We start from the raw sequence: 25,131 nt of genomic DNA on the forward strand, positions 1-25,131 counted from the left end.
GCTGTTATTCTGTTTATTGAACTTCTGTTCTTGGATGCGGCTCAAATTAATCAGCTCTGCATATTTCCGTGTATGACATTTCTGACAGCTTCAGTTCCGTACTGAAAATCAATGCACATCGAAATGGACTCCAGTTGAAATGCCATCCATTTGTTCAGGAAATGAAGGGTTGAAGATATCTGTAGTTTTTTCCACACGTTTCAGACTGTTTTCAGTATCAGAAGCGGGCGGGCGTTCACGGGTAACAGTGGTGGGATCGTGCATTTATCACTGTCAAAAAATCCTGTATTTGTGATGAACTTGAACATATTTTGTCACTGCTGGTTGGTCATTTCTTTGCTCTGGTTGCTGTGGTTGCTCCAAAGCTAATGGTACGGCTCAGATCTGAATTTGTAGGCAGTTTAGGTAAGCTGCCAATTTCATACGTCAGTGAGTGTGGAGAAGCGCCGATGCCTGGAAAGTCGTCTCTGTAGCTCGACCGTCTGGACCTGTGAGGCTGTCTGTCACGTTTACTGATCACATTGTTGTTGCACTTATTATAAATCCTGCTCCAGATGTTTACTGCTACATGAAGTCTAGGTGCAAACCCCATGGCTCGGGAACTGGGAGAACTTGTGTCTCCTGGCTAATATCCAAATATTGTGCTAATTAAAAAGTCATATAAATAATGCAAACAGCATGCATACATTAATTAGGAGATTTATTGCTTAATAAATTAGAGCAAGACCATGAAAGCAGCAGTGCAGATGGCACAACAGGGAAACAGGTGGTTTGTTTAATGATTTTAACAGTTTTGAAATGATATTTTAAAGGCATATCATTAAAATGCTGGTATCAAAAATTAGGTTAATACAATGTGTAAATATTCAGTTTATTGCATAAAGCAAATACAACCTGAAAATACACTAGCAAGATAAATGTTTCAATAAACAATGGTAGCATTTATGAGAATAAACTTTATATATAGTATTTATATTAGTGCAGTCAAATGATTAATCACATCCAAAATAAAAGTTTTTGTTTACATAATATATGTATGTATGCTGTTTATATTTATTATGTGTATATAAATACACACACATGCAAGAATATATTTCAGAAAAAAAATATGTTATGTTTATATATTAAATATATTTATTTATAATATAGATTTGATTAATATAAATATAAACATGTAAATACATGTAAATATTTTCAAAATATATACATGCATGTGTGTGTATTTATATATACATAATGAATATACCCAGAACACACACATATATTATGCAAAAAAAAACTTTGATTAATCGTTTGACAGCACTAATTTATATACTTTCATATATTTATTTATTGTACTGTTCAAAAGTTTCAAAAGAAGAAATGTAATTTAATGTAATACTTTTTTCAGCAAGGATGCGTTTAATGCATCAAATGTGATGTAAATACAAAACTTTATATTTTAAATAAACGGTTTGAATTTGAATATTATATCAAAGAATGAAAGAAGAAACATGGTTTCCACAAAAAAAAATATTAGGCAGTACAGCTGTTGCAGTACAACATTGATTATAAAATTACTGATTGCTGAAAATTCAGTGTTGCATCACAGGAATAAATCATATATTAAAATATGCAAAAGAAAATTGAAAGCGGGTCTTAAATTCTAATAACATTTCACGCTATTATTGTTTTTACAGTATTTTAAAACAAATAAATGCAAATTTGGTGAGGATAAAAGACTCAAAAACTTAAACAGAAATCTTACAGATCTCAAACTTTTGGACAGTAGTGTATAAATAAGCGTAAAAGTGTATATGTAAAGGTGCAGCAGTTATACAATTTGTTTACACTCTCACTTATCAATTACAACAATTTGAATTTTAGGTAAATGACAGATAAACGTTCCAGTTTATTTTTGACTCAACCTAATTCAATTCAATTCAAGTTTATTTGTATAGCGCTTTTTACGATACAAACCGTTGCAAAGCAGCTCTACAGGAATTTAAGTTTCCACAATATATTTATATATTGCAGAACCTTAATATGTTTAACTTATGGCAAAATGTGGTAATTCTGTATGTTGTCTGAGCGTTGGCGTCCTCTGAGGTCCTCTGAGGGGTTGGCATCATCTTTTCTCAGGTGTTCGGTCATCTCAGATCATTTAAGGGTTGGATCCAGACTGAAGCTTCTGTAATTCTTAGTTACAGAAACAGAGAAACAAATAGAGACATAATTAGCGTAGCTGCTGTTCCATCTAAGCAAAAATGATTTGTTCAACCCAAGCTAAAGAATAATTTGATCAGATATAACTGCAGTACAAGATTATAAGATGCATTATGTGAATGATTGGCTAAAGAGATGTGTCTTTAATCTAGATTTAAACAGAGAGAGTGTATCTGAACCCCGAACGTTATCAGGAAGGCTATTCCAGAGTTTAGGAGCCAAATGTGAAAAAGCTCTACCTCCTTTAGTGGACTTTGCTATCCTAGGTACTTAGGGAACTACACATCTTAGGGAAACATTAATGAATGAACATAGTGATCCTAATGAAACATTAGATCGTGTGTGAAATTAACATCATTTAAGCCTTCTACTGGGACATCACTACTTCCTGAAATACTTTCTAGGGGTTAAACCAAACCGTGTGGAGCTGCTGTCTCTCCCATCAGTCTTCAGGCTCTGTTTAGTAACTAGCGCTGCAGTTCCCTGATGTCCGGCACACATAATTAAGAATGAAGTTGTCAGAATGAGTGATGTGCATCCTGCCTCTGTGTGTGTGTGTGTGTGACCCAAAGCTCATGTTCATGTAAATTAATGAGCTCTGTCTCTAATCCGGCTGGCTAATGTCTAGACTGGATGTACGAGCATGATCTAGACATTATTACTGGAGTGTATTGGGGACTATAGTATGTTTGCACTAGATCATGTTAATTTGACAGATGTCTCATGCTGTGCAGGGCCGACAGTGCATATATAAAGCAACAATGTGGCAGCAATTGTCTACTTCATTGAAAACCTATTGCATGTTTCCTTTCTAAATCCCGGAACATCATTGGTTTTCTTTTGTATGTTTTCCTTTTTTTCCAGGTAAATTTCATGCCCAATTGCTCTGCAGTAATTGCCTTTAGTTTGCTTGTTTATGAATAGAGATTGTAATGATTTTTTATATTTTTTTTGGCCTGGAAGAAAAGGAGGTTCATGGCTGGTGTGGACACAAAGGAAAAGAAGCAATCACAGGGCAATGTGTTCTGCTTCAGTACTTTAACAAAGCAGGAGACGTCCTGTACTGTAGTTCTGTCTAGATGCTCAAATAGATGTGCAGGTTTTTTCTGGCTAGTTTCAAACCATTTCATAAGGTTACGATTTCTTTAAGGATGCTGAAATCCAGAAGATGTTGAGATTTCCATAGGATTTCTATGCCGAATGTTTGATTTTGCTATACAAAAATGAACAAAATTCTACAAGCACTTCTACAAGCAAAAAAAGGTACAAAACTGTCATCGGGGTGGTATCCTTTACAAAGGTTCTAAGATATTACTAAGATATTCTATTTAGCGGTAAATAAGATGTACCTCTTTGCTTTTGTAGCTTTGGATACTTCCTCAGCAACAGCTTTGCACCTTTTTTTCTGGGAGTGCAGAATGTAGATATCTGTAAAAATGCGTTTTACATGAAAGCAGTTTTGTTTCCTGTTAAAGCAGGAAGTTGGGCCTGGACATAATGCTTTATCTCAGCTACCCTCCTGTTCATGCATTTTAATGCATCTGCCTGGCACTTTTATCTGAAGTGACTTACATTTACGGTATACCTTTTATCAGTTCTTACATACACTTTGACCGCGGTATTGCTAGCACCATGCTTTACTGTTTTATCTACAGGAATATGAGTATCACTAGTCATTTATTCTAGAAAGCGTTCGATTGGACAAAAAGAGTGAGTGCACAGTGAGTCATTAGTATTTTTACTATGTTCTTTAAAAACTGATTTGGTTTCTCGTGTTATTTGGCATGTATGCTATTGTTGCGCATTATGTGTATTGTTTTATGTACAGCACTTTGGATCTGTTGTGTAGTTTGAAAGTGCTTTATGAATAAATGAAATGAAAATAAACAAAAAGATAAGCTAAATCTATTAAAAGCTCATTTTGCCAGCTTTTAACATAACATGCTGCCATAAAGATGACCTCAATTTTAAACCTGCACTGTTTTTGCCACTCACTTTTAGCTGAATTGGGTATATATATATATATTTGTGAAAAGGTAAACAATAACTCTCGTTAAATCAAGTTTGTATGTTTGTTTATATGATGCTTGAACATTCATCTAAAAGCTCGTAGAGATTTGATTATGAGATTCTAACAGTGTCATTGAAATGGTGTCCTGGTTTCTTTTGTCCTTCCAGGTATTCAGCTCTTCACAATGGAAAACACACTGAACAGGAGAAACTGTCAATACAGAACGACACAGAGTCCCAGGAGTCATGTTTCTGACACAGGCCAGCCTCTAATGAGGAGCATCACTGGAAGGTGCCATTTCTCACCGCCCTGCCTGCAGCTCAGACCCGACCAGAGCCTTTCACGAGTCGAGGACAGGGAGCTGGACTGAACTGGTTGCTCAAAGAGCTGCTGAACAATGAGGGAAAGAACAATGTTGCCAAAGGTATCTGGTCTGTATTTTAGGATACGAATTTCCATTACAAAGGAATGTCGGTAAGGTTTTCCCAATGTGTTTGTTTCCTTTTTGGTTCTCCTGGGAATACTATTTCCAAACCAAAAACACGTCGTTCAAGCTTTATCCAGAGAGGCTTTTATTAGCTCTAGAGCTACGGCACAAGTGCTGAACAACTAAGATGACACTCTAAAGATTTATTTTTGTTCTATAAAGGAAAAAATAAGTTCACACCACAGTATTAAGAGTTGGGAGCAATGCTGAGCGATTTCTCCAATTTCTATTTTTTAATTGTTCCAATAATGAATTCTCAAATCAACAGTTATTGTCTCATGAATTTAAATTAAAAATGTTAAAAACAACAGGCCTGTTTCAAAAATATATGGAAGTGTGTTTCCGCCACTGAATAAAAAAAGCTAATTGCAACTTTTTCTCTCACAATTCTGACTTTTTTCTCAGTATTTTGTGATATAAACTCGCAATTGTTAGAATGCTAAAGTCAGAATTGCAAGATATAAACTCGCAATTGTGAGAAAAAAACGAGAATTGCAAGATTGCAAAAAATCTGAATTACGAGGTTCAATCTCGCAATGCTGATAAAGCTGCAATTCTGAGAATTAAAGTCAGACTTGCAAGTTATAAACTCGCAATTGTGACTTTTTTTCTCATAAATGCAACTGTGCACCTCATAATTCATTTGCAAGTTATTAAGTCAGAACTGCGAGATATAAACTTGCAAATGTAAGAATCTGCAAGTTTTTTCCACTCAGAATTGGACTTTATAATTGTAAATTTATATCTCACAATTCTGAGAAAAGAAGTCAAAACTGCAGTTTATATCCCGCAGTGAGGAAAAAAGTCAGAATTGCAAGTTCCTATCTCACATATCTTTTGTTTATAACATGCAATTTCTCTGAGAAGAAATTGTGAGATAAAAAGTTGCAATGACCTTTTTTTTTATTATTCAGTGTCGGAAACAGGCTTCCATAAAAATATGCCCCAAGATTCTTCAAAATGATTGAATAAAAACATTTTTTAGACTTCTTGAATCATTCTTATACAAAGGATTTTGACAGGAAATTAACTTTTGTTTTCTTCTAGCCATGAAATCTGGCTCGAGGCAAACATAAAATCTCCATTTCCTTACTGTGAACTGAAATCTCATTTATGTACTATAAGACTTCAGAAGTTCTTTGGGGAATGAAATGTACTACTCGCAGACTGGTTGATGTAATTTGGCTTCTTGTAAACCTCTCTGAATACACAGACCCGTGGGTGACCGTTCTCAGTCAGGTCAGCTCTGCGCTTCACATGCATCACTAAATGCATCCATTTGCACGATGGTTTCCGCTGCGAGGATCTCCTCTGCCGTGATTCACTGGCATAAACAGCGCAGTGTTTTTCTGAGTGCGCTAAAACTACATGATGCCTGCTGACTGAGAATGTGTCAGGCCACTCCAAACAAAACCTCTGCTGACAGCAACCAGGACCAGTTCTCCCAGATACCGTCTCAAAATGTTTTAGCCTAACCGAAGATGACCATCGGTTACTGCAAGACTGAAATCTTTGAAAAGAAGTTGTCCTTGAGTTATACCTTACGTTGTCCTTGCAAAAGTTCACAATGACAATTTACTATTTATTCACCTTCATGTTATTTCAAAATCTTAGTTTCTTTCTTCTGTGAAACAAAATGCCATTTATATTAAAAATAGTGAATTTTGCAGTCAATTTTTGCATTTCACATAAAGGTGAAAGATTTACCACGCAGATTTCACATTAGGTTCGAGGTGGTCAAGTGAATTTGCCACATTGACCAGCCATCTGCTTGGTTTGAAAATGACTTCTGTGTGAGCTGTGCTTCATACATTTCTATACTGTTGACAATAGACAATGGAGCTTTTTGCATGCAAAATTTAGCCAAAATTTCTCTAATGGAAATATTGTAATGAAAATAGGAGGAAATACACCATGAAACGTGTGTGTGTGTGTGTGTGTGTGTGTGTGTGTGTGTGTGTGTGTGTGTGTGGACAACTTCTACAAGCTAATCTGTTAGTACCCATGCATAAAAATGGCATTCTATATAATACTGAGCTAACAACAATAGTTTAGCATAAACAGTTGGATGATTGCTGTCTTCTATGACTAGTTCCACAATGTTCTGAAATGTTCCAGAAAGCACTAGAATATTCCAGATTGTTACAGAAACTTCTAGAATGTTCCCTTCCTTGCAAAAGCAAAATATCTTAAAAAAAAAAAAACTTGCAAAATTAGTAAAAAAAAAACGTATCTGCACTAATGTTCCATAATAATGATAGTTCTACAGTTTACCAGACCTAAATATTTACCAAAATATTGATGCTACGTGAAAATAAATAGTACAGTAATACTTAGCACCACATAATTACAGAAGAACCATAAAAAAATGAAATGACATTTTTGTTACATTACGATATTCTTCTTCCATTTTCCATAAAATACATAAAGTCCTTATAGGTTTGGAACAACATAAGCGTGAGTAAATAATGACAGAATTTTCATTTCTGGGGAAACTATTAAGAATTTGTCATGCGAATGATTCTTGAGAAAACAAATTTAATGGAAAAACCATGCAGATTCATTTTTGTTCCTTGACATTTCTAACTAAAACCTCCCAAAGCAATGATGTGCCATAATAAAGCTCGCTTCCAGTGCTGAGGACCCCAATTAACACGCTCCTCGGAGAGCCTGGATATAGCAGAACTGACCCAGAACAATCTCCATCTCTCATTCCAGCACTTGCACGTCTGCTGAAGCGTGCCTCTGCCTCAAATCAATTTTCTTCGGGAACACCAATTGTTTGAATCCATCTAAGAGATGTAAATATTTTTAAATAACTACGTTTTATGTGTCAGCCATCAGAAAAACTGGTTTGGTCTTATTTGCTATTTTGCAGGGATGTACTGACAGCGCCACACATACGACACCATGTACAGCTCTGCACTGTCCTCATGCGTCAGTTTCCTGATTTTAAAATAAAGCACTTGTAGCACTTTTATAACATGACGATTATTGCATCCACAAGTCGTTCAGTATTCTGGTCACGAATATGTTATCGCAGACCAAACTAATATTGGAGGAATATGAAAGTTGATGAATGAATTTGACTTTAGTGATCAGTTTTGATAAACGTAATCATTTCGCTGTGGTGACGTGATGAAGGAACAAATAAGACACTAAGATTTGATCAACCAATGGAAGAGTCTATTATGGCTTTATTTGTTCCAATACGAACAGAGCTAGCTACATTACCTAGCTCCAGGGAAGGCCCACTTTAGCTCTCTTTTCTCATCTTCTCATGTTTTTATCAACCGGTATTTAATTTCTAAAGGTTTGATTTATTGTACATAGGAATATATTTTTATGCAAACGATTTGATAGTGGTCCGTGTGTTCCTTTAAATGCTTTAGTCGAACTCGTTTCTTCTTCCAGTCTGGTGTATCAGCGAACGCTGACCATGAATCTAGCGTGTTATTGGAAGCAATGTCCAGATAAGCTGTATGCCAGGCTACTTGGTTTTTTTACAATCAAACATGTACATGGTCGTGCCTTCACAGCCATCTTACGGATGTACAGAGCATTGTGAAACTGTGCAAGTTCACGCTGGTAGTGGTCGAAAATGTTTCTTTGTAAGAGGTTGTAATGTACAATCAAAGGCAAACCAGCCGCCCGCAGGGCTCTGATGAGTTATAACGTCCAAATTATCAGTCTTCGGTTTTCATTTGTTCAAATTTAATTATGTAGCACCTTTTAATTTCGAGGTACTTTGCCGTTTAACAGTAAGCGGTTTTGTTGGTTAAACAACTTGCACAATTTCCTATCTGTGTTCTTTGGATGTCATTATGTTGTTTAAAGATGGAGATTTTGCAATGGTTTACGCTTAGGAAACAAATACATGAGCGCCGAAGGATGTGGAAGGAAGGATTTGGGGGAATGCTGGTACTCCATAGCCATGACAGAACCAAAAACACTCCTACATGAGCCCTGAGTTATTGCTTGGAAAAGATTTGCGTCTGAAATAACTCTCCCTGAGCCTTCATGGACCTTCAGGGTAGTCATCACCGTCAGGATTTCCTGCGAAATGATTCCCGGCCCCGTAACCTCACATATGAAGCGTGTTCGAACACCTTCGAGACCCTGAAGGCTGAAGTTCTAAGCATGAATGTGTTGTAAATCTCCCGACAAGTTGTAGAACTTTTGTAAACTCAGTATTTATTTTGGTGGATTTAACATTGATATTTTCATGTAAGGCTTCTCTTTCAGGGAGCTATGTGTATTACTTTTTCTGTTGCTATGTGACAGCTCTAAAAAATAATAATTAAAGACTACGAGATGTTATTAATCCTTATGTGTTTTGTGTTTTATCAAAATGTCATGCCGGATTTGCACACTAACACACTATCTATCAAAATTAACTCTTATATATTCCATTTAAGGACAGATGATATAGACAGATCATGATGAAGCAGAATGATATTTTTGGACACATTTGTGAAATCTGACAGTGATTATGAGACGAGTAAAACTCTTCTCCACATGGCCCGTTTTTCTTTTGCAGATGTTGACAGATGTGATCCACTCGTATAGGGGAACTATCTTGTTTTCCACATGTGCACAGTAGACTAAATATAAATTTGTGCACGGGAATTGTTATATGATGCTGATTAGAAACAGCTGTTAAAGCAATACATTTGTTCTTTAATTAAAGACAATAGCCATGTTCAGAATGTAATTCTAGTTTCACTGTGGACTGTACTGCCAATGATGAAAGTGAAGTGATGTGTGGTCAAGTATGGTAACCCATATTCAGAATTTGTGCTCTGCACTTAACCCATCCAAGTGCACACACACAGTGAGTAGTGAACAAACACACACTGTGAACACACACCCGGAGCAGTGGGCAGCCGTTTATACTGCGGCGCCCGGGGAGCAGATGGGGGTTCGGTGCCTTGCTCAAGGGCACCTCAGTCGTGGTATTGAGGGTGGAGAGAGCGCTGGACATTCACTCCCCCCACCTACAATCCCTGCCGGACCCGAGACTCGAACCCACAACCTTTGAGTTACAAGTCCGACTCTCTATCCATTTGGCCATAACTGCCCCAAATATAGAAAAAATAGTAAGAAAATAGTAAGTATATACTTTATGAAGTTTGCATTTATATACAGTATATAAAATTTTACATGTGATATTTTTTAAACACATTTAATTCATTACTCTTTCATGAGTTAATGCATGGGTTTGCACAATGCTGAAAACATATTCAGAAACTTTTTGCGTAGTTGTGTGATGAAAAATGAAAAATGTGTGATGGTATATAAGAAAAATGTTTACTGAAATCAAATATTAAATATTTTAGAATTTTTGGACAATTGGATGTCTTGTTATAGTCATAGTAAGTCATGGTAGCATAAGATTGTCCACACACACACAAATATGGATGTATATTATAAATTTAATTGTGTGCCTATATTGCATGTTCCTATATAAATGTAAATATATAGTACATATGTTCAAATATATTTATACATAGTACCACATTTTATCACATTTACATCTATATATTATGAAGTGTATTAAGTATAAAATTACATACTATATAAATAGAAATATTGTCAAAATATGAAAAGCAGCAATTGCTTATGTACTATTCAATATATTGTAATATACATATTTACACCTTATTTAAAAAAATAAAAAAAAACATTAAGCAAGGACACATTAGATTGATCAAATGTAATTGTTAACATTTTACAATGTTTCAAAAATATTTCAAATAAATACTTTCAATTTCTGAAAAGAATATTGAAAAAAAGGATCATGGTTTTCCGCTGTTTTCAACATTGATAATATTAATAATAATGTTTCTTAAGCAGCAAATCAGCATATTAGAATGATTTCTGAAGGATCATGTGACACTGAAGACTGAAGTAATCTATTACATTAAAATATATTACAATAGAAAACAGTTATATTGTAAATATATTTCACTATATTACTGTTTTGCTATAATAAAAACAGCCATGGTGATTTTTTTCGACAACCATAAATACTTTTTTTTTTTTTCTTTGTTTTTGCTTGAGAAGTGTTTGTGAAACATAAATAAATAGTTTCAAGTTTCAAAATGTAGTATGATATTCCAAACATTTGAACTCATTCTCGTATTCATGCATCTACATCCTTTCATTTTCTTTTAGATGTCTCTCTAACATCCTCACTCTTTCTGTCCATCCATCATCTATGAATTACTGAACATTCAGATGTTTATATTCTCCACTTATGTACCTTTTCTCTTGTTGAGAGAAGGAAGCCCAGCACTTAATTATTCATCAATGTGAAAAACAGCAGACTGGCAGTGAGGCCTGCAGTAATGAGATTCAGACTCCCAGCAGACCGTGCAGCTCCGCGCTCACGTTTGCCGGTGCCAGAGCTCATTTCCCTTGACCGATTTGATGGACCATAAACTGCTTTAAAAGCTCTCGCAATAACCTCCTGAGTTGCATTCCCTGAACTTTCACCTTGTCATTATGGCGTCTATTGATATTTTCGAGCGTGTGCTTCAACGTTTCCAAGTCGGTGAGCTGTCAGCTTTGAATAGGATGGAAAGCTTCTTTCTGAATTGCAGAGCGGGCCATTTTTGACAGATATAATGACGCAGTCGAGTTGCATGGTCTTAAAAACATCACTGGGGCTATTATGACTAAATCCGGGTGGCCCGAGAGCCCATTTCGGCTTTGCGGTTGATCACAGGAGGTGTTATCTGAAGGCCTGAGGAATATCTTTTCCCCTGATTGCATTTTGGAGTGACTTGCTGAGTTAAGTGCTCCCTCATCAGCCCTGGAGAACAGACTTTGACGATTTTTAGGAGAAATTCTCAAAATGCTTCATTTACACAACTTGATAATGGCCTTTGTGCTCGGTGAGCTCTCGCTTAATCAAAGTCTGAGAGTCTGAGCGGAGCGCCGGCTAGCCAGTGGGAAATCGAACATAGCAATTAGCACTCGAACACACAGGCGAGCAATTCCGTGTGAAGCTCTCTCCGTTTGCTTTGCAGCTCTTTAATTTTTAATGCAACTTAGCGATGAGGTTATTTTGCTTATTTCCCCCCCTCTTAATGTGCTTGTGGGACCTCTGCTCATTCGCGTTGGCCTTTTTGCATATTTGAAGCTTTCATGTCCCTCGTGGGATGCTAATAATGAATCTAACCTTTAAATGTGGGGAGAATTTAGGCCTTAAGCCCGAGTCTTAACTCTGACGTCAAGTGCCGACTGAAGAGTTGGGAAAGTCACTGGAGGTAGATGGAGGTGTGTGGAGAAAGCTTGTAATGAGATGATTTGCAAGGGCATGTCAGGCTGTTAGCCTCGTTTTAGACAAAGCGCATGCCGTTTGCCCTTTGTTCTGGACTCGTAATGAGTCAGATGGACTTTGTTTGAGATATCGTCCTCTGTTCGGTGCTTTCGGAATAAATGTGGTAATTTTCCAGGAAGAGTAACTTTGCAGCATGGCACACAGGCAATGGAAACTGAATAGGCGGTTGTTATCCTCTCGAAGGTTTATAACTTTGACCTGAGCTTGAAAAGCTTTCGGAGTCTGTGACACACTGCAGTTTTTCTTCATATCTCGCTTTTGTCTTTTTATAGGGCTGCTGTTTGATACATCAGATAGTGCTTTTTTTTCTGTCAGCCAAGGCCACATCAGTCACTGGAATGGCATCAGTTCATTCGGTGTGGGGAAAACTGGTCACCTACAAGTGATCTTAAATGTCTGTGTAAGCAGCTGTGGTGAGAATGAAAGAGGGAGAGAAAAAGTGAAAAAAGCTTCTGAATGTGTCCACATTTATCTCAAAATATGTCTGAAATGTGGCATGTAATCCATCAGTTTTTCTTTGGAAGTGGCTTTTGAAGATTTTCTCACGCTGATTTTGAACCTAATATGCAGTATTTAGTTAACTAATTGATTTTACATGAGTGAGAATCAAGTGACTTACAGTGAATGGGGCCTGAAGGATGCTGGGTAATACACATCAAAGCAGGATGTAATCAAATGTTCAAGACCGGATGTTTAAGAATCATCACGAAGAAGCCCATATCGATGGTTCATTGTTCGGGCGGGACAGGGGTTTCCCTATATAAAACAAAAGTATATGGGAAAATACTGGAAATTATAATGCAATATATTAGATAATGCATTTTTTATATAAACTATATATGGCTATATCCTGATAAATATTAAAAACAAATCTATTGCAATGAAGAATAAACTGCAAATTTTACATGCAACATTTTTTTAAACACCCAATTAATTAATTTCTCTTTGATGAGTTAATGCATGGGTTTACAAAACATATTCAGAAATTGTATTTCACTTTATTTATTTTTTTTGCAGTTTTTGGACAATTGGATGTCTTGTTAAAGTCATGGTAAGTCATGGTAATGTAAGATTTTACACACACACACACACACAGAGAAATATGGATGAATATTACAATATATTTTCCTCATAATTGTGTACATATATTGCATATAAAAGTTCCCATATAAATGTGAATACATATAGTACATATGTTCAAATATATTTATACACATACAGTACCATATTTTATCACATGTACATCTATATATTATGAAGTGTATTAAGTATACAATTACATACTTTACAATATATAAGTAGAAATATTGTCACAGTTTTTTTAAAATAATTTACTACACTGTTAATATATAAGGAAATATTCTTTGCATAAAGGTTGTCACTTCCTTTTTGGGGAATGTATAATTTATGCAATATATAACTGCATATAATGTGAAGTTATAAATTGCATAAGATATTGCAATGCTATTATAACTGTTATGATGTGCTGAGTACACAACATAAGTGCATTCAGCACAACATAACAAATATGTGCTAAGTGCAAGTCATTTGCAAAGTAGAGTCAAAAACTGTATGTAAACTTGCATAAAAAATATCCATAATATTATATAATAATATATCCATTATAGAATGGGTATATTTATATTATTGTATTAAATGGATATTTACATTATTATAAACTTAATGTTGTAATAATTGAAACAAATATTTTAATTATAGGTTTGTTTTTTCGTTCATTTGTTTATTCGTTCATTCCTGCTATATTTTTAGTCTTTTTAGTTGAGAGTAAGTCAATAATCACACACAGTCGGTGTAAATAGTTTAAAGTTGACAGTGCATTGAAATGGAAATGCGAGATGAACTCCTGGGAGACGGATCTTTGCGGCACAATCAGAAATAATGTTTAATGAATGAATGGAGATGATCTATGTGAATATGCATATAAACATGCAATCAGATAAACATGCACAAAAATTATTTATAAAAGAGGCAGAGAGATGATGTATGTCCCAGATTTACAGAAAGAAGCAGGATGAATGATAGGCTCTTTGGCACTCTTCATCTGCTTTTCTGCATAAAGGTGCTGATGAGAAGCACTTTTTGCAGGCCAAATTAAGAATTTAGTAGGGACGCATGGGACATGTCTCTACCAATATCCAGCAACCACTAAATTGTGCTGATCTGAAATGATTCGCAAATCATTTGATTCAGATCGGTACTTCAGAGCGCGGAGCGCAAATCATTTGATCAGAACTTCGGGGCGTGTTCGTGAATCTTTTGATTCAGATCGGAACTTCAGATATTTTCTGATTTCTTTTTCTTATTAAACGGTACAAAATATCAAACCACACTGCAGTTATAAAAACAAAACAAAGAAAGAAGATACACAGGCAGGCCAATTCAGCACCCGGACTCTTCTACTACAAAACCATGCTCTTGTAATAGCTGCAGTATGTGGTTTTGCATTGTCCTGCTGAAATACATGTCGTCTGCAAGGGAGTTGCTCTAAAACCTTTATATACCTTTCAGCATTCATAGTGACTTCCAAAACATTCAAGCTGTCCATACCGTATGCACTTATGCATCCCCATACCATCAGAGATGCTGGCTTTTGAATTGAACGCTGATGACACGCTGGAAGGTCTCCCTCCTCTTTAGCCCGGCTTCCGTGATTTCCAACAAGAATGCCAAATTTGGACTCGTCTGACCATAGAACACTTTGAAACAGTCCATTTTAAATGAGCCTTGGCCCACAGGACACGACAGCACTTCTGGACCATGTTCACATATGGCTTGCTTTTTGCATGATAGATCTTTAGTTGGCATCTAAAGATGGCATGGTGGATCGTGTTTACTGACAGTGGTTTCTGGAAGTATTCCTGGGCCCATTTAGTAACGCCAATGACAAAATCATGCCAATGAATGATGCGGTGTCGTCTGAGGGGCCGAAGTCCACAGTCATCCATCAAAGGTCTTCGGCCTTGTCCCTTACGCACAGAGATTTCTCCAGTTTCTCTGAATCTCTTGATGATGTTATGCACTGTAGATGATGAGATTTGCAAAGCCTTTGCAATTTGATGTTGAGGAACGTTATTTTTAAAGTATTCCACAATATTTTTACGCACTCTTTCACAGATCGGAGAGCCTCTGCCCATCTTTACTTCTGTCTCTCTAAGACATCCCTTTTATGTTACAGACCTGATGTCAATTAACTTAATTAGTTGCTAGATGTTCTCCCAGCTGAATCTTTCAAAATTTCTGGCTTTTTCAGCCCTTCGTTGCCCCCGTGCAAACTTTTTTGGGACCTGTAGTTGGTATCGAATTTGAAATGAGCTCATTTAGTGGATAAAAGTGTAAATTTTCTCAGTTTTAACATTTGTTATGTTTTCTATATCCTGTTGTGAATAAAATATTGTCCCATGTGATTTGAAAGTCTTTTAGTTGTCATTTTATTCAAATTTAAAAAAAAAAAAGTCCCAACATTTTGGGTTGTTGTACCATGGTTAAACTGCAAGTGGTTACCATGGTTTAACTATGCCATAGTAATGTGTTTTGCCTTAAAACCATAGTTAATTTTCCTAAGGCATGTTGCAGGTTAAGAAAATAAAACAAAACGTAATAAATTTACACCTTAAGAGGACACATAGGATGAATATGGAGAGGCAGTTTTGACTGCTTTAGGATTAACAGCGCTTGTCTATATCAACTTTGAATAAAGAAAAGAGGTTTAGAGCCAGATATTTGTTGTAGACTGTGACATTTAGCTTAATTAAGTGTTATTTTCCTAGTCTCTTTTAAGTAGTCAAACAATCCAATGAAAACATATTTAAAACAGAAATAAACGTTACAAAATGAGATTCTCTGTGTGGGTACATTGGCAAACAAGTGAATGACATCTTCCTCAGAAGAGTGACCAAAACAGCAGATCGTTTCAAAATCTGACTTATAATTACATCCATAAGGTTTTTGTGAAATTTTAAGTAATTATTTTTATTTCTTTACTCAGATGATCTCTTGCTTAACCATATTTAAGGAGAGAACTAGTTTCCAAAGGACATCGCTTGTTGTCAGTAACGTGCGGTGAAATCTTGTCATGGGTAGGCTGTGACCTATCAATGTGGCATATATGTTCATATATTCATTCAGTTAATGTAGCAACCCAAGTTCATATCAGGCATCATCACATCACTGCCTGCATACAGCAAAGTCAGTCATATGTGAGGCTAATGCACAATCAAAATCTAATAATCAAATTAATGGACACATCTATCTTATGATGACTTATACAACAAACAAATGTTTTGTGCGGGACACAGTAAGAGAGGGAAGCAGCCTAGTCACTCCTTCAAAATGCGCAAACGCGCACAGACAGCCACACACGCTATTGGTCTGGTGACGGCGCACCAGGATTTGAATAGGCTACAGTCAGAAAACATTGTGTCAGCAGTACAGCTTTAAAGTACAAAAACAGCTTATTCGCTCCTACAAACCGCGCTAGGCGCACACACCGACACGCAATGAGCATCTGGCGACGGCGCACCAGGATTAAAAAAAGAGAACTAGAAAACAGCATTTTAACCCTTACGAAATGCACCATAATCACACAGATAGACATACAGTACAAATGTGGCAGAGGTGATGGAAGAGAGAACATTTTGGTGTCAGCGCACAGCAGGCCTATAGCCCACCATCAGACAACACACACAAAGCCAATATACGGGTTTTAAAAAAATATATAAATAAATGAATAGTTTACGTTTTAAAGGGGGTGCTTACTTTTATTTGTAGACGAAGTCCATACGTCTATCCCTCTGGACAAAGCTGTCAATTACTTTGTTGTAAAAGTCCTCTTTGTTGGGTGTATTACTCAATTTCATGAGTTGACAGCCAACGCTAGGCGCCGCTAGATGCTAGTATCGGGAAACGCGGATTGAGTGAGAGCGAGTGGATCACGTGACATGAAGCAAGCTCGGTCTCTGCCTCAATGTTGATAATTCAAGACAGCATGAGAACTGATTGCGCATGCGCAAATCTACGTAAACTACGTTCTATGGACCAAAGAGGCACTGCTAACCTCTGCCTCAATGGACATGGCCTTGAATTTCCTGCATGAAACAATGGTTTTTAGGAGCAAACAATGGCAAATGAGTATATTATGTGTATTCCTGAAAAACTTTGTTACAAAAAATAATATTTGGAATAAAATAAATGCAATTAATAATGTGGTTTGAGGTTAATTAATAAAGCTCTTGGAATTAATAAATGTAATGTCAACATTGGTGAGGCACTGCCTACCCTGCCTACCCTGACCGCACCTCCCTGCTTGTTGTGATTTTCAAGGGTGTGTAGAGTTTAGTAGGGGCACTATGACTTGTCCCTACCAATATCCAGTACAATAACCATAACCATTGTCCATACCAATGTCCCTACTACTAAATTATATTTAGCAATAATTTTGATCAAATATTGAATTAAATGTCTGTTGCCTGCTGTTATGTCCCCACTCCCCACCAATGCCAGAATCAAACCTACACCCTTGCAAATGAATCTTACCTTTAGATGTTTTATGTAGCCTTCTGTAGTCTGAGGAGCTCCTGCATGACCAGTCAAAAATCTGAACACACCTGACTCAATTAATGTTTCTCATGATGAGCTTGAAACACATCTGCTTGAATAAATACTTATAATGTGTCGATATGATTTTAAAGCATCCCATGATGCACCTCATGAAGCTGCTTGAGTGAGTGAATGAAGGAATGTGAGAGCTGTATATCTCTTGACCAGTGTTGGGAGTAACGGCGTTTAAGTATAACGGCGTTACTAACGGCGTTATTTTTTCATTAACGGAGTAATCTAATTAATTACTTTTCCCATCGTTGCAACGCCGTTATCGTTACTGAGAATGTAAAGTGGCGCGTTACTACAATTTGGTTGAATAAAGCGCGAGGAGGTGTCAGGCTTTGGCTACACATCAGCTGCCTGGAGAGAGCAGTGGTGGGGATGATGACACCGTTGCAAATGCGATGATGATTGGCTGGGTGGGCGGATGCCCTGCTCACGCTCTCTCATTGCACGCTCTTACTACCACTAAACACACAAGACCGCGACAATGGCGACGAGCCAGGGAAATTCAAAGGTAGCGTTTTCTAACTGTAAGTACCGGCACTACTTCTCACTCATGGAAATTAAAGGCAAGAATGTGTATGTAACATGCACGCTATGCCCAGGGAAAAAAACGTTATCCACGTCTGCATCAAGTAACTCAAATCTAATGAAGCACCTTACATCAACCCATGCGAATATGACACTTGTTGCTGCTGCAGCTGCTAACCCAAGTCCAAATGTAGAATATTATTATTATTAAATGTAGAATGTGTGAATATTATTTTATTTTCAATATTTAATTTTGTTACTTTACGGAATATTTAAGAGTAGGATAGTGTTCTGTTGTTTACATTTGTGTGTCTTAATTTTGCACATGAATTTTATTTTCAATATTTATTTTCTATATGGTTTTATTTCTATGCATCATATGGCAGGCTGCAATCTGTTGAGTTCAAATAAATACCAAATGCTCTAAAATACTGTATATAGTGTTTTTATTCTTCAATCAGTTAATATAAACGTTAAAGATGTTATAGAACGTAACAGCGTTATAGAACATAAAAAATAACGCCACAGTTACTTTGCTGAGTAACTAATTACTTTTACAGTGTGGTAACTGAGTTACTAACTCAATTACTTTTTGGGAGAAGTAATTTGTAACTGTAACTAATTACTTTTTTAAAGTAAGATGACCAACACTGCTCTTGACCAATTTAATGAAGTAATATGAAGTGTTATTCTGCCCTCTGCTGGTTCACTTCACATGATGACTAACAGTTCAATAAAAGGCCATTCCAGCTACATGATTATTACACTGAAATATAATTTCAAAAAAGCAAAATGTACATGGTTTACCAGTCATTTAATTCTCTCTCTCTCTCTCTCTCTCTCTCTCTCTCTATATATATATATATATATATATATAATATTACTCAGATGATCATAAGATCACATTGCTTGTTAATTTTCAGTCATAAGGATCTTGGGAGTTCACAGGTAGCCTAAATTATTTCATTGCAAAGATAATATAATATAATATTTATTTGTGTGTGTGTGTGTGTGTGTGTGTGTGTGTGTGTGCATAAGTGCATGCGTGCGTACATGTGTGTGCATGTGTGTGTGTGTGTGTATATATATATATATATATATATACCTGGTATTTATCACATTATGGGGACCAAATGTCACCACAAGGACAGTAATACCAGTAAATTTTGACCTTGTGGGGACATTTTTAGGTCCCCATGAGGAAACAAGCTTATAAATCATACAGAATTAAGTTTTCTTAAAATCTAAAATTGTAGAAAGTTTCCTGTGAGGGGTAGGTTTAGGTGTAGGGTGATAGAAAATACAGTTTGTACAGTGTAAAAACCATTATGCCTATGGAATGTCCCCATAAAACATAGAAACACAACGGGCGTGTGTGTGTGGTTGTTGTAAAAGGACTGTCCATGCTGTTGAAATGCATTGTAAGATGCTTTGAATAAAGAGTGTCTGCTAAATGCTATGTAATTAAGAAATGTCAGGGCATGTAAATTGATTGTGCCATTTAGAAACCTTCTGCATGGCCTTTCTATCCTCTAACACTGAATGCTTGTTAATAAGGGTATTCATAACCTGTCTTTAATGCAAACCAGTTTGCAGTTACCGCAGGAAACCAGATCTTTGCATTTCAGAACTATATTTAGAGTTATGTCTGAAAAAGTGGGACATTAGATAAAGTGGGTCAAATTAATTTTCACGCTGGCGTGCCCTTTAAACATCGAGAGCCAATCATATTGTAACAGTCATGAATAATTACTATATCACACCGTTCGACATCACTGTGGTGGGCGTGGTCAAGCTTCAACACAACCGATCACAACAAGCACATGGTAAGTGCGCTGACAAATACTGCCTTTAAATGAAAACAGTGATCATTCATTTAAAAATATCATTCTGCTTTAAAATAATAATTTAATGTGCAATTGCCCCCCCAAAATGAAAAATTGCGTGTGTTTATTTGTAAGGATATTTAAAGTAATGACCCAATTAGCTTAGCTAAACGTGTTAGGTAAAGTGGGACAGTAGCTATCTGTTAATGTGGGACACTACACTATTCCGATGAAGTATGATTATTCATAATCTTATATGAGCTATCATATCATTGATCATGTCAGAAGCCTGATGTTTTCTAATAATCCCATTGTAGCTGTGCTAAACTGGATGCTAATGCAATGTCAAACGTTTCTATTCAGCTGTCTGAAGATTTGCTTACTTTGAATTAGAAGTTATGAAGATCAATTCGAACATATATATCATTATATATTATATATAACTACATATATGCCTATATAACTATGAGTATATATCAAAAGTTTGGGGTCAGTAAATTTTCCTTTTTCTTTTTTAAACAGATCACTATTTTTATTCAGCAAGGATGTGTTTGATAAATTGATAAAAAGAGATGGTAAAGACTTATATGTGACCCTGGACCACAAAACCAGTCATAAGTGTCCATTTTTCAAAATTGAGATGTATACATAATCTGAAAGCTGATAAATAAGGTGTACATTGATGTATGGTTTGTTAGGACAATATTTGGCTGAGATGCAACTATTTGAAAATCTGGAATCTGAGGGTGCAAAAAAAAAAACTAAAAATATTGATAAAACTGCCTTTAAAGTTGTCCAAATTCAGTTCTTAGCAATGCATATTACTAATCAAAAATTAAGTTTTGATATATTTACAGTAGGAAATGTATAATCTTTATCTTCAAAAACGTATCTTCATGGAACATGATCTTTACTCAATGCCCTAATGATTTTTGGCATAAAAGAAAAATCAATAATTTTGACCCATACAATGTATTTTTTGCTATTGCTACAAATATGCCCCAGTGACTTAAAACTGCTTTTGTGCTCCACGGTCACATATTGTTTGAAAAGATTTCCATTTTGAATAAATGCTGTTCTTTTTAACTTTTTATTCATCAAAGAATCCTGAAGAAAGTATAACAACAATTTCCAGCATTATAATAAATCAGCATTTTAGAATGATTTCTGAAGGATCAAGGATCATGTGGCTGGAGTAACCGCTGATAAAAAGTCAGCTTTGCATCTCTGAATAAATTATATTTTACAGCAATTTAAACTAGTGAACAGTTATTTAAAATGGAAAAATATTTTACAATATTACTGTTTATTCTGTATTTTTGATCAAATAAATACAGCCTTGGTGAGCAGGAGAGACTTCTTTAAAAATCATACTGATCTCAAACTTTTAAATGACAGTGTATATAGCAAATTATTACTTAATAATAAATAACTGATTTCTAGGTCAGTCTAGAAGGTATATTTGTGCAAAATAATATAATGTTAGTTGAGTAATAGGGATGCCAGAATATTAGGCCTGATTCAACAACATTCTGAATTTGATCTTTTCAAGGAAATATGGAAATGCAAAGCAAGTTTAAAGGAAGAAAAGGTCTGAAGATGAATCAGTGGAGTGAGGAGCGTATGAAAGCTGCAATAGAGGAGTATAAAGCACAGGCTGAGTCGAGGCAGAAGCCTGCGCTACGATTGCTGGCAAGGAAGTGGAACGTGCCTAAAACGACCCTTCAGAGACGCGTGAAAGGACTCGTTGAGGGATCCGAGCATGCGTCTGGAAGAAAGCCATTCATCCCTGTTGAATCTGAGCGGGAGTTAGCGCACCTTCTCACTTTGCTTTCAGAGAGGGGCTTCTCCTTGAGGAAGACTGATGTTCAGTCTCTTGCTTTTGAGTTTGCCAAGATAAATGGCATCCGAGGGTTTTCAGAAGAGAAGCAAAAGGCAGGCTATTACTGGTTCGAGGGCTTTATGAAGCGAAACCCCGGGCTGAAAATAAAGAAGCCAGAGGCCATATCACCAGCTACAAGAATGAATGAAGAAGAGCTGGAGAAATGGTTCACGATGTATGAAAACACACTTGATGCCTTGGGAATTAAAGACGTCCCTTCACATATTTGGAAGTGTGATGTATCAGTACTACAAGACAAGTTCTCCTCTCAACAATCTGTCGGGGAAGGAGAAGATCCCTGCGTTCAGATCACATCTGAGGAGGAAACAGCCTCAACTATACTAGCAGCGTTCAATGCCAGTGGTGCATTTGCTCCTCCGCTTATCATTTTCAAAGGAATTAATGTGAGAAATGAGTGGATGAATGAGTCTCTGGAAAACCTGTGCGTGAGAGCGTCGGATAATGGCTGGATAACAGCAGAGCTGTTCACTGAGTGGGGGGAAATGTTTGTGGCACAGCTCCCGAAAGATGACTCCAGGCCCCACCTTCTGCTCATCGATGGCCAAAGCAGCCACGTCTTCAACCTTAGCTTCCTCAGTCTCATGAAGCAGAACGACGTGGAAGTCTTATGCTTTCCTGCACCGCAGCCAGCCAACACGACTCTGTTTGGGAGCCTCAAACACAACTGGTGTGAAGCGAATCGCAAGTGGAATCAACAGTGTGCAGGAATGAAGATGCCCAAAGCACATTACTGTTCTGTTTTCATGGAAGCTTGGAAGAAATCTGCCACTGCGGAAAGAGCCAAAGATGTGTTCAGAACAACAGGGATGTTCCCGATAAACAAGTTCACCTCCATTGGGCATGAAAGCACCACGCTATCCGCCGAAGGCGCCGCACATTGCAGCTCTGATGAAGTGGCATCATTCACAGACTTTGTGGTCATACAAAAAAGTCACAGGGCTGTAAAGTCACCCAGAGACAAGACAGGACCACATTTACAAAGAAACTCATACCTTCTTTATGATGAACATTTAAAACAAAGAAATGAACAGAATAAAACAGCCAACTCCTACAAGTGCAGAGGCTGCTTCATAAACCACGGCTCAGACGGTGATCTGAAAGCTGCTGAAGCGTGGATCAGATGCAGCAACTGTAAGGCCTGCTACCATGAGTCTTGTGCAGAAGACGATGGGATTTATGAATGGGTTTATGACGGAGATGGTGATAATCGATAAGCGGAAGGGTGGAAAGACAGCATCATTTCAGAACCAGAAAACATTCACATACGATTTCTGAAAACATTGGTCTTTTATTCAGTCACGGTCAAACGGTGGTAAAACCTGTTTTAAAATAAAACGCTGTGAAAATGAAATAGCAGCTAAAATTTTATAAATTTGGAGTTTTCCCTGACTAAAGTCCATTAATCCTCCGACACATCTTGAAAAACAGTCACTATTTAGATTCATGTATGTATTTAATTACTAATTATATTTAATTAAATGTACTATTTTATTTATTTTTTTTTTTTTTACAAATAATACATTTGTTTCAATTGTATGTAGTTATTGTGTTCATTTTTCAACTAAACATAACTTCAAAAGCAAACAGCCAGTATTAAAAACACATTACAAGCAATAAATAACTGTTTTAGGGTGTTATCATCAGTTATTACTTATGGAGTTGGATGATTTTTGTCTAGAATACTCTAGAATATTACAGAAACATCGAGAATATTCACATCCTTGCAAAAGCAAAATATCTTTTTAAAAAAACTGTACTAAATGTTTCATAATTAATGATAGAAGTTCTAACCTAACCTTAATATTTACCAAAAATATTGATGCTACATGAAAGTAAGTAAATAGTACAATAATAATTGTACTGTTACAGAAGAGCTGGGTAGATTACGTACAAATTGTAATCCGTTACTGATTCCAAATTACATGACACTCATTTTAATCAGTACCGTAATCCATTACATTACACATTTTAGTTAATATAATCATATTATTTTTAGATTACTTTTGACCTAACTCGTTTATCACATTGATTTAAGCAGGATAGTCTTGTACCATAATGATGTAAAAATACAAAGAGTGAGAAAATATATTCCTTTCAGTGTAATTAACAACATGAAGTGCATTAAACATTATCAAGGTTTCCCAAACTGGGGTTCGTAAAGGAGCTGCAGGGGGTTTATGAGTTTAATGAAAGGCTAACAAGTAAGTCAATCATAATTGGCATAATGTAAAATTAAAATAAATCATACACTTACTAAAAAAGATGAAATATTTTATGTTTACCTGCATGCCATATGCCCATTAACCGATGTCAGAGAACCGTGAACATGCGATACTCAATTATTAAAATATTTATTTTAAAATCTCAGGGGTACTTGATTATGATTTCACTTTTTTTCTTTCTTTTTTGTTTTACTTTAGTGGGTAATGTTGCTGTTTGAGCATAAAAAACATCTGCAAATTTACGACACTCAACGTTCAATGCAAAGGGAGATATTGTCTTTTACAGAATTGCTGATTGACCACCCCTTTAATGTAAATATATCAGGTGAAAGAGGCAAAAAATAAACAGAAATAGCAAGAATGTGTGCATTTTAATGAGTTAGAAAGACAAAAGCCTTTCAATAATACATAATAATACACGGTTAAATAACTACTGAGTGATAAGTCAAATGTCCACAAGACTTTCTGAGTGTATATAAGCGGTAGACTATTTTAGAAAGGAACGTTTAAAAGATAAAAAAGAGGAATTAGAGAGAATCAATAAATGATTAATAATTTATTTCTATTGTGTGAATAATATGTAATCATGCTGTAATCCATAAAAAAAAGTCACTGTAGTCTGATTATGAGTATTTTAAAATGTAATTTACTCTTAATTTTTGGAATCTGATTACGTAATCCAGATGTAACCAGTTACTACCCAGCACTGCAGAAGAACCACACACACACACAAATAAATAAAAAATTAACAAACTTTTGCTACATTCATAATTAAACATTTTGGACTGTTGACTAGAACTTTAGCATTTTTCCAGCATTAGCAGGACAGTAGAATGTATGCTTATATGTATGTTTCTCTGCAGGAAGTGACATGTTGGAGCTTTACGGTGTAGGTTTGACGCAGAAGTATAAATCAGCCTTTATTCTTTGTCCTATTGGCTCTTAATAAACTCAAATTAGTCACAAGCAATGAATT

General features: G+C 36.1%; 2 protein-coding genes across 2 annotated transcripts in view; both read left to right on the forward strand.

Moving 5' to 3' along the window:
• LOC306853724 (5-hydroxytryptamine receptor 4-like) overlaps positions 1-4,471 on the forward strand; it is a gene marked incomplete at both ends in the record, with an annotated part of 101,314 nt that extends 96,843 nt beyond the window's left edge. Inside the window, one exon of the mRNA XM_079391353.1 lies at positions 4,384-4,471. Within this exon, the coding sequence (XP_079247479.1) occupies positions 4,384-4,471 (88 nt within the window). The remainder of the gene's footprint in view (positions 1-4,383) is intronic.
• Positions 4,472-19,992: 15,521 nt separating this feature from the next.
• LOC306852860 (uncharacterized protein) lies at positions 19,993-23,361 on the forward strand. Its single transcript, XM_079389980.1, has 2 exons — positions 19,993-20,030; positions 21,583-23,361. The coding sequence occupies exon 2, from the start codon at positions 21,588-21,590 to the stop codon at positions 23,145-23,147; it is 1,560 nt and encodes a 519-aa protein (XP_079246106.1). The 5' UTR covers positions 19,993-20,030; positions 21,583-21,587; the 3' UTR covers positions 23,148-23,361.
• The last annotated feature ends 1,770 nt before the right edge of the window (positions 23,362-25,131 follow it).

This window comes from Barbus barbus (genome assembly GCF_936440315.1).
Source record: "Barbus barbus genome assembly, chromosome: 33".
Taxonomy (NCBI): domain Eukaryota; kingdom Metazoa; phylum Chordata; class Actinopteri; order Cypriniformes; family Cyprinidae; genus Barbus; species Barbus barbus.